Raw genomic sequence first — 11,622 nt, 5'->3', positions numbered from 1 at the left:
TAAAAAAAAAAAAAAAAGAAGATATTCAGGCAGCTAACAAACCAATGAAGAAATGTTAGCAATCATCAGCCATTTGTTGTTGTTGTTGTGTGCTATCAAGCTGGACTTGACTCATAACGACCCCTCCTTGTGTTTCCGAGGCAGTATCACTACAGAAGTATATTGCCCCATCATCCTTCCGAGGAGTGGTTGATGAGTCTGATCCAACAGCCTTCTGGTTAGCAGTCAAGTGCCTTAGGCACTACGCTACCAGAGCTCCCACCATTAGCCATTATTGTTATGTGTCATCAAGTCAGACTCGACTCATAGCGACCCCTCCTTGGGTTTCCGAGGCAGTATCACTACGGAAGTAGATTACCCCATCTTTCTTCCGAGGAGTGGCTGGTGTGTTTGAACCGCCAGCCTTCTGGTTAGCAGTCAAGTGCCTTAAACACTACACTACCATTAGCCATTAGAGAGATGCAAATCAAAACAATTAGATACCATCTTGCCCTAGGACTAATAGCAAAGTTCAACAAGACAGAAAATAACAAAAGCTGGCATGGATGTGGAGATTGGGACTCTCACACACTGCTGGTGGGACTGTCAAATGATACAACCACTGTGGAAAGCAGTATGGTGATTCCTTGAAAAGTTGGAAAAAGAAATACTCTTTGATCCAGCAATCCTACTACTCGGTATATATTCTAAAAAAGTGAGAGCCGGGACCAGAACAGATATATGCATACCCATATTCATCACAGCACTGTTTACAACAGCAAAGAGATGGAAACAATCTAAGTGCCCATCAACAGAAGAATGTGTACCAAGCTATAGTATTATGGTGCATATACATAACAGAATATTATGCAAAACTAAAGAATAATGTAGCATCTGTGAAACACTGCATAGTGTGGATGAACTTGGAAGACATTATGCTGAGTGAAATAAGTCAATCACAGAAGGACAAATACTGTATTAGCTCACTATTGTGAAAAGTCAAGGAAAGGTTTATATATGGAAGGAAACTGTTAGCTACCAGGGATGGGAGAAGAGGGGAGGGAACACTACTAATAGGTAGACACAAGTATTGATTTGGATGAAGGGAAGGGCAATGTACCAAAAATGAGTGATCTACACAGTGGCACTGAGGAAGAAGATGACATAAAGAGGTACATGGGAGGTACACACAACAAAGATGAACCCTTTTACATATACAATCCTATGTTGTCAGTGATGGCAAGCCTTGATCTACAGGTGGAAAGATGGGTGGACAGGCTGAACAATCAGGTATGTATGTCTAGGCAAGGGGGAACGTGCCCATGACCATGTGTAGGGCTGGCAGACGATGTTTCTACAAGCATATCTGCATGTGCTATAAGAATGTCCAGGTGTATAGTAGAGATGATAAGGAACAAAGTTGTGGCGGCTTCTTGGCCACAGTCAGCTACCCAGAGGGAGTGAGTAGTTGAACCTGTGTGCTCAGGACCACGGCTGCAGGTGAGATCAAAGCTCAATTGGCATAACATACTACACAAAAACACTGTTCTATATTCTGCTTTGATGAGTAGTGACCGAAGTCTTAAAAGCTTGCAAGCAGACATCTAGATGCAACAATGGGTCTCTCTTCATCCAGAGCAAAGAAGAATGAAGAAAACCAAACATGCATGGAAACAATTAGTTCAAGGGACCCATAGACCATGTGATCCTCAGCCTATATAACCATAAGACTAGAAGAACTAGATGGTGCCCAGACCACAGTCAACCACTCAAAAGGGGATCTGTACAGGAGAGCCTGGATAGAGTGGGAAAACAATGTGGAACAAAACTCAAAATCATGAAAAAAGACCAAGTTTGGTCTGATAGAGCCTGGTGGGACCCCTGATACTATGGCTCTTAGCCACCCTTCAGGTGTGGAATTGAACTAACTCCTGTGGCTTCCAGCCAAGCAATAGGCATGTGGGGTAAACATTTACATCAGTAGATATGCTCCTTGGAGCAATCAATCATGGAAGAACAAAAGGGCAGTGTTTGCACGGGGACACAGCTCGGGAGGGAGGAGTGTATGGGAGCAAAGGACACAGGGAAGAGGTAACTACAGGGAAGAAATAGGAAGACAACTGTTACACACTGTGGGGAACTGCAGTCAATGTCATGAAACAAAATGTGTATGAACTGCTGTATGGAAAATGAATTTGCTCTGTAAACTTTCACCCAAATCACAATAAAAATTTTTTTAAAAAAATTCTAAAAAAGTGATAGTTCTTCACTAGAAAATAAATATACATATTTGGGAAATGAGTACAGCAAGTCAAATTTGGTGAAGACTCAGCGCAAGGCTATAAACCACAAATGTCCCACAGGGCAATAAGAGAGTAACTCAGGGCTCTGTTTTAGAAAATGCTCCAGTTACTATCAAAGTTTCATTACAATATATAACATGTGCAAATCAAAGAATCTATGATGATTTAAGGAAAGGTCTTTATCAATAGCAAAGGTATAGGTGATGAAATACGAAAGTGAATAAAAACAAAACACCAAAACCTGTGAAATCACATATTTTTCCTAAAAATGAGGACAAAATGCTCCTTTTTTATTTTAAAGAACAAACAAAAAAAACTACATGATTTTTTGAATCCTACAATGAAATGATAGATCACCACAAACTCTAGAAGTTTAAAATTGCTGATTTTCATGTACAACCCCCAAAATGTGGTTTATAATTTTTTTCCAGAAATTCATTTCCTATTATTACAGGATGATAGTTTTTAACTGAATTATGTTCAAGCACCTAGGTTTTATTTATTACTAATACCATTCAGGAACACCGATATATTACTATATTATAGTATAGTGCCTAAGGCACTCGACTACTAACCAGAAGGCTGGAGGTTCAAACCCACCAGCTACTCCTCAGAAGGAAGATGGGGCAATCTACTTCCATAGTGATACTGCCTCGGAAACCCAGGGAGGGGTCGCTATGAGTCGGGTCCGACTTGATGGCAGTGAGTTTAGCTTTTGTTTTTTATGATATTATAAAGGTGTGTATTTAATCAAGGCGGCCTACTGTCAGGTTTGTATTAGAAGCATTTGACTTAACTGAAAAGAATAAAAAGACCAAGAAGTTGACTAATAATATCAATGTCAGGCATGTATCATAAGATACCTTTCAAAATATTTAAAGGTCCTTTCATTTGCCTCATAGAAGGTAGAATCACCTCTCCAATCTTATGAGCAACTTCACAGTGCCCTTGCTGTCACAAGTTAGTATTCCCACTGAGAGAAAGCCATTGTTACATGATTATGTCCCAGGTTCTCACTGACCAACAGAGCTGATAAAACAACATTCATTCCATAATGGATTCATTCATATATTCTGTATAGTTTACATGGCAAGTTCAATGTATTTTTTAAAGAAGTTGAAGTAGATAATCAGGGTCTTATTTTCCTAACTAGAACCATTAAATCTAGAGGCACTGTGATTTATACTCAGATTTATAGTGCTTACCCATAAAAAAATACTAAGACATAAAAGCTTTTGTCTAGTGTATCTTAAAAGGACAAAGGATACAATGCTCTGATTACCTTGTAGCCACTGGTCCAAAGTATTATCAATAGTGCACTTCACAACAGGAAGGAATTCAGAGTTCATGAAGAGCCCTCGCTTGGGGTGGTTCTGCAGTCGCTCCTGATGACTTCTAGAGCTGAAAAACTCTAGCACCAACTTTATCTGCCAAAGTTCAGATGTCTCAGACATTTCTCTTCTTCCTAGTCTTCTTATAGCCTTGAAGACAACAGAGAAATAGTAATCATTTATTAAAAGGGGGAAGTTGCTCTGATTTGTCTCTTCCTCAGAGATGCATACTGGAGTACACAGTCTTTTAAAAATCTGGTTCATAAAATTAGTAAAAGGCAATGGGAAGATTCATTCTATGTTTTGATGTATTCTGTCCTACACCAAAGCCTTCACTGGGTATAGCTATATGGGCCATTTTCTTTAATATGGTCCCCACATGAACAGCTTTCATGTGGAGTAAAAGCAGTAAGGGCAACTGACCTCACTCTTGGCTCAAGGCTTTGAATAATCAAGACTTACATACATATCTACAAGAAGCTCTGGTGGCACTATGCTAAAGTACTAGGTTGCTAACCAAAAGGTCAATGGTTCGAACTTACCAGACACTCCATTGGAGAAAGATGAGGTAGTCTGCTTCCATAAAGATGTATAGCCTCGGAAATCCTATGGGGCAGTTATACTCTGTCTTGCAGAGTCACTGGAAGTTGGAATTAACTCGATGGCAGTTGGTTATCATTTTGGATATAGCCCTACAGCCAATTGCCTCTATACAGGGCTTTGAAATTTGCATTTTCACTCCAGATATATTAAATCAGAATCTACATTTTAATAAGATTCCCAGGTAATTCTTACATGTGTGTGTGTGTGTGTGTGTAACAATGTACATGTAACAGTGGGGATCTACTGAAAACACAAATTCTAATCCAGTATATCTGGGGTAGAAATGCAAATTTTCATCAGTGTCAAATTGAAACGAACATTTCAAAGGTTTGCCTCTGGAAAACTAACATGGGGTACAATCAGGCCAGGAATATCACAAGTGGGGCAGAAGGCAAAAATAATACTAGTGATAAGTAGACCCACTATCTTTACTAACAAAATTGTAATCTAATTGAGAAGATATACACACCAGACATCTACACAGTATGATAAATCTGTTGCATTTTCAGATTTAATGACTACAGTTTGTGTCATTAGTGAGTGATCCCAAAATCCCATTTTTTGGGAACTCTGTAAAAATCACCATAGTTGCTTTAAAAAAGCTGTTAAGCATTATTTTCTGCATTATTCCTTTAGGAATAATGTGTTAGCTATAACACAAAATAAATTTAAAAATACATTCCAACTCCCTAAAACACTATCTACTAATTTTGTGGCCTCTTGCCAGCTTAACACATATATATAATTTCACAATACTGCTAACACTTGAGCACTGTTTATTTAGTATTAATTTGTATAGACTTCTTCATGAAGAGGCTTTGTCAGGAAGGAGGCAAGAAGCCACACAAATATGCTAGGAAAGAAAATTTTCATTTCCTCTTCCAGTCAGGGGAACAAGACAAAAGGGGAGAATGGGATCCCTGAGGTTAAGACAGTTTACCAAAGGATACTCTAGTCATCATAAATTCTAAGCTTTTTTGGTATCTATAGAGCTTTCAACTTTAATAGGGTTATTTTTTAATTTCTAAAAACAAACAAGAACTGAAAAAGATGAAGATGGAGGGAACTTTACTGTTCAATATGATACTAGAAATACAAGATAAAGCTCATCAGAATTGGAATACGTTTTTCAAATCATACCTGATCCATTGCTATGTAGGCAGGTAACATCTCTGGTGTCTCTTGTGTAACACATTCATAAAGTACTGAAGAAAAAAGATCCAGAATTTCCTGTTTCTGTGAAAAATAAAAAGCTAGCATATGAACATATATTTCAAACTGAAGAATTACTGTATAGTTTTATTACTATGGCCCACTCTTAAGCTCCAAAGAGAATGGTATATAAGAAAACTAGCTGTCTCTTTACAAAATCATTAGCACATGCCATATTAAACAGTAATAAAATAAGAATTAGCAAATTAGAGGATAAGATACTTAAGATTACAGATAATGAAGAGCAACAAAAATGATGGCTCAACTGGTATTGGTACAATGACAGACACATAGACTAGTGGAACAGAATTGAGAACCCAGAAATAGACCCATTCACCTATACCCAGCTGATCTTTGACAAAGGGTGAAAATCCGTTCAATGGGGAAGAGATAGTCTCTTTCACAAATAGTGCTGGCAAAACTGAATGTCCATTTGCAAAAAAATGAAACAAGATCCATACCTCACACCATACACAAAAACTAACGCCAAAGGGATCAAAGACTTATATGTGAATCCTAAAACTATAAAATACATCCAAGAAAACGTAAGGGCAAACATAAAAAAAAAAAAAAAAAAAAAAAAAAAAACCAAACTCACTGCCATTGAGTCGGATCCAACTCATAGTGACCCCTCCTGTGGGCTTCCGAGGTGGTATCTCTATGGAAGTAGATTGCTCAATCTTCCTTCCGGGAAGTGGCTGGTGGGTTTGAACCACCAGCCTTCTGGTTAGCAGTCAAATGCCTCAGGCATTAGGGGCCCTAATTTATGGCATATATAGACTATCAAGCATAACCCAACATGCACAAACAGCAAAAGATAAATTAGATGATGGGTACCTTCTAAAAATTAAATTCTTACGTGCATCAAAAGACTTCTCCCAAAAGAGTAAAAAGAAAACCTACAGAATGGGAAAAAATATTAGGCAATGATGTATTAGACAAAGGACTTATCTCTAATATCTATAGAAAATTCCAATACCTCAACAACAAAAAGACAAACAATCCAATTGGAAAATGAGCAGAAGCTATGAATAGACACTTCACCAAAGAAGATATACAGGTGGCCAACAAACACATGAAGAAATGTTTGCATACATTAGCAATCTGAAAGATGCAAATCAAAACAGCCATGAGATACCATCTCACCGCACCTTTATTAGCAAAGTTTAATAAGACAGAAAGTAACAAATGCCAATGACAATGTGAAGAGACTGAGACTCTCATACACTGCTGGTAGGACTGTAAAATGATACAACCACTGTGAAAATCAGCATGGTGATTCCTTAAAAAGTTAGAAACAGAAATACCACTTGATCCAGCAATCCCATTACTAGGTATATATCCTAAAGACATGAGAGCCAGGACATGAACAGATACATGCACACCCATGTTCAACACAGCACTATTCCCAACAGCAAAGAGATGGAAACAACCTAAGTGCCCATCAACAGAGGAATGAATAAACAAACTGTGGAATATACACACAATGGAATACTATGCAACCCTAAAGAATAATGTAGAACCTGCAAAACACCACATGATGTGGATGAACTTGCAAGACATTAAGATGAGTGAATTAAGTTAATCACACAAGGACAAATCTGTATTAGTCCACTATTGTAAAAAGTCAAGGAAACTTTCACATATGGAAGGAAACTTTGTCAGTTACCAGGGATGGGTGTAGAGAGAGGAGGGAAAATTCCTACATAGGATGGTGGGGGGGATATATATATATCCCAAAGATTATTAGTGGTTACCAGGGGTAGGAGGGAGAAGGAAAGGGGAAGTTTTTGTTTGTGGGGCACTGAGTTTATGGTACTGGTGGGAGAATATTTTGGAAAAGGAAAGCAACAATGCTGGCACAACATGAAAAATGTCATCAATGTCCCTAAGCTATATATGTCGAAGTCGTTATGTTGGCAAATGTCTTGTATATGTTTTCACCAGAATAAAAGTAAAAAAAAAAAAAAATGATGGCTTAAGAAGGTTGACCAGTTTATTGTTTAATTATGGGACAAGAAGAGACCTAATATACACATGATGAGAATTCCAGAAGGAGATGAGAGAGAGAAAAGAACAGAAAGAATATATAAAGAAATAATGACAGAAAATTTTCCCAATTTAAAAAGGACATGAATCTATAAATCCAAGAAGCTCCAAGAACTCCAAGTGGAATAAACCCAAAGGAATCTACATCAAAATAAATTATAATTTGCTGTTGTTGTTGTTGTTTGCCATCGAGTCGGCCCTGACTCATAGCAACCCCTACTTGGGTTTCTGAGGCAGTTATCACTACGGAAGTAGGAATGCCCAACCTTCCTTCCGAGGAGTGGCTGGTAGGTTTGAACCGCCAGCCTTCTGGTTAGCAGTCAAGTGCCTTAGCCACTATGCTACCAGAGACAAAAAGGGAATTCTGAAATCAGCTAGAGAAAAGTAAACAGTCACATACAAAAGTTCCCCAATAAGATTAAACGCTGATATTTACCCAGAAACAATGGAGGCCAAAAGGCAATGGAATGATGTATTTGAAATACTGAAAGAAAAAAAAAAAAACTGTTAACCAAGAATACCTGACCCAGGAAAACCTTCCTTCAAGAATGAGGATGAAATGAAAACATTCCCAGAGGAGGATATGGAATGTGTGGCTAACTGCCTCGATGAAGATCTATCTCTATTGCCATGGGACTACAAGAAATGGATGGCACCTGGCCGCATTACTGAACATTTAGATCAAAGATTCTATAGAAGAATCATGATCAAAAGGGGGGAAATGCAGAACAGAATTGCATATTTCCATGGACTCCAGACTCTAGAAACATGAAGATTGGATATACCTCTGAAACTACTGGCTTGAGATAATCTTTAAACCTTTAACCAGTAAGTCTTCTTAAAACCAAACAACAATTTAGCTTATCTAGAGAAAAAAGCCTACCATCATAACCAAATACCATACAGGATGAAGTTCCTGGGCTTGAAGGTGAAGAACCAGAATCGGTGGGTATCTATGTCAACTGGCCCAACACAGTTCATAAAAACAATATTCTACATTGTACTTTGGTGAATAGCACCTGGGGTCTTAAAATTTACAAGCAGACATCTAAGATACAATTATTGGTCTCTTTTGTCCAGAGGAATGGAAAATGAAAAAGGCCAAAGACTCAAGGGAACAATTAGCTCAAAGGACTAATGGACCACATGAACCACAGCCTACATGACCCCAAGACCAGAAGAACCAGATGGTGGCTGGCTTCTCATTCCAGCTGCTCTAAAAAGGATCACAACAGAGAGTTCTAAACAGAGTGGGAAAACAATGTACAACAAAAAATAAAATTCACAGACATGCCAGACTGAGTGGTCTGACAAAGACTGGAGGGAACCTTCAGAATTTGGCCCTGAGATACCTGTCTGACCTGGAATTGAAGGCATTACCAGAGACCACCTTCCAGCCGAACAACAGTCAGGCTCATATAATAAACATTAACACCTGAGAAGACTGTGTACCTTAGAGCAATCAATTACACAAGATCACAAGGACAACTTTTGCCAAAAAGTAAAGATGACGAGGCAAGAAAAGATAGAAAATCCAAAGGAAGGAAAAGCGGAAACCAGGGTGGAAATGAGGAAGAGGACTGACACATTGTGGGGAATGTAACTAATGTCATGGAACACAAACTACTGAATGAGAAACTAATTTGCTCTGTAAAATTTCACCAAAGCACAATAAAAATTAAAACAAAAAACAAGTGTGCTTTGAGCTCACATTGGTAAAAGCAACTGAAAAGATTAGATAGTAACCTTGGAGGGCAGTGAATATATGTTAATGGTGGAGGAACAGCTCAGAAAAGAAGGGTAGATTACTCAAAGAATGTAACCAGTGTCACTAAATAGTACACGTAGAAACGTGAATTTGTGCATGTTTTGCTGTGTATATTCTCAACAATAACAATATAATAAAGTTAATTTTTTTTTAACTAATAAAATACAACCAAATTAAGTCCAAGGAATTGTTAAGGATAATAAGTACTATGAGGGAGAAGAAATGTATCAAGTTAGAGTGAAATAAGCAGAAAGGACATCACAGAGAAATGCCTTGGGTTGGCTGGAAAGAGCAGGATCCAAAAAGGGAACCCAGGACCAACAAAGATACAGAAGAAAAAACTGAGCACAGCTAGTTTAGAAAAGGCAGAACAGCCAAGCCCAGCTGGGGTTAAGGTCAGCCATGGGATTTAGGGTCACTAAATGGGCCTTCGGGAGCTCTGGTAGCATAGTGGCTAAGACACTTGCCTGCTAACCAGACGGCTGGCGGTTCAAACCCACCAGCCACTCCTCGGAAGGAAGGTTGGGCAATCCTACTTCCGTAGTGATACTGCCTCGGAAACCCAAGGAGGGGTCGCTATGAGTCGGGGCCGACTCGACGGCACATAACAACAACAACAACAACAACAAATGGGCCTTCAGTCCACACCCCAGCACTTACTGTTTGACCTTAGCATGTGATATCTCTGAAGGATAGTTTCCTCTAAACCAAGAATGATAAAGCACCCATTTTCAGGGTCAGAAGTAAATGAGATAATTTCATAAAGTACTTAGCAGAGTGTTAGACATATAGTAAGGACTCAACAAATAGGTGAGGAGAAGGTTATTTCACTAAATTCTCAAAACAAAGCTGTAAACTAAGCTCTATTATAATCCCCCACCACTCATCTGTCAGTTTGTTGTACTGTGGTGACTGGCATGTTGCTGTGAGGCTGGAGGCTATGCCACAGGGATTTCAAGTAACCAGCAGGGTCACCCATGGTGGACAGGTTTTAGCAGAGCTTCCAGACTAACACAGGCTCAGAAAAAGGAAGGGGCCATCCACATCTCAAAGTATTAGTCAGTGAAAACCTTATGAATAGCAGTGAAACACTGTCTATTACTGGAAAACTTCATGAATAGCCCTGAACAACTGTCTGATACAGTGCCGTAAGATAAGCCCCTCAGGTCAGAAGGCACTCAACATACAACTAGGGAAGAACTGCCTCCTCAAAGTACAGTCAACCTCGATGTGGATGGGGTAAAGCTTTCAGGACCTCCATTTGCTGATGTTACACAACTGAAAATGGAAAGAAATAGCTGCAAACATCCATTAATAATTGGAACGTGAAATGTACAAAGCATGAATCTAAGAAAATTGGAAGTTGTCAAAAATGAAATGGAACACACAAAGATTGATACCCTAGGTATTAACAAGCCAAAATGGACTGGTTTTGGCCATTCTGAATCAGACAATCATATAATCTACTATGCCAGGAATGACAAATTGAAGAGGATTAATGTGGCGTTATCGTCACAAAAAACGTTCCAAGATCTATCATGAAGTATGCTGTCAGTGATAGGATAATATCTGTATGCCTACAAAGAAGACCAGTTAATACTACTATTATTCAAATTTATGCACCAACCACCAAAGCCAAAGATGAGGAAATTGAAGATTTTTACCACCTTCTGCAGTCTGAAATAGACCAAACATGCAATCAAGACGTATTGATTATTACTGGTAACTGGAAAGCGAAAGTTGGAAACCAAGAGAATCACCAGTAGTTGGAAAATATGGCCTTGGTGATAGACATGATGCCAGAGATAGCATGACAGAATTTTGCAAGACTAACAACTTCTTCATTGCAAATACATTTCTTCAACAACATAAACAATGGCTATACAGGTGGACCTTGCAGGTGGAATATGCAGTAATCACATCGACTACATCTGTAGAAAGAGGTGATGAAAAAGCTCAGTATCTTCAGCTGAAACAAAGCCTAGAGCTGACTGTGAATCAGATCACCAACTGTTCATATGCAAGTTCAAGTGGAAGCTGAAGACAACTGAAACTGGTCCACAAGAGGCAAAATATGATCTTGATGATAGGCCTCTGGAATTTAGAGATCATCTGAAGAACAGGTTTGATGCACTGAACATCAGTGACCGAAAACCAGATGAATGTGGGATGACATCAAGAACATGGTACATGAAGAAAGCAAAAGGTCATTAAAAAGACAGGAAAGGAAGAAAAGACCAAAACATATCAGAGTTGTTGTGTTGTTGTTGCTAAGTGCCATCGAGTCGTTTCCAACTCATAGTGACCCCATGCACAGCAGAATGAAACACTGCCCGATCCTGCGCCAGCCCCACAATCCCTGCTATACTTGAGCCCA

The 11,622-nt window shown here is 38.9% G+C and overlaps 1 protein-coding gene across 1 annotated transcript in view; it reads right to left on the bottom strand.

Annotated features, from left to right (window-relative positions):
- The window catches only part of ANAPC1 (anaphase promoting complex subunit 1), a 190,815-nt gene that overhangs the window by 13,538 nt on the left and 165,655 nt on the right, over nt 1-11,622 (bottom strand). The window contains exons 44-45 of the mRNA XM_007959412.2: nt 5,357-5,452; nt 3,565-3,763 (exon numbers count right to left, since the gene is read on the bottom strand). Of these exons, the coding sequence (XP_007957603.1) occupies nt 3,565-3,763; nt 5,357-5,452 (295 nt within the window). The remainder of the gene's footprint in view (nt 1-3,564; nt 3,764-5,356; nt 5,453-11,622) is intronic.

Source organism: Orycteropus afer, unplaced genomic scaffold (genome assembly GCF_000298275.1).
Source record: "Orycteropus afer afer isolate SDZICR_OR568_19922 unplaced genomic scaffold, OryAfe1.0 scaffold00017, whole genome shotgun sequence".
NCBI lineage: Eukaryota > Metazoa > Chordata > Mammalia > Tubulidentata > Orycteropodidae > Orycteropus > Orycteropus afer.
The sequence above is the reverse complement of the archived record's forward strand: the minus strand, read 5'-3'. Positions and strand labels throughout refer to the sequence as shown.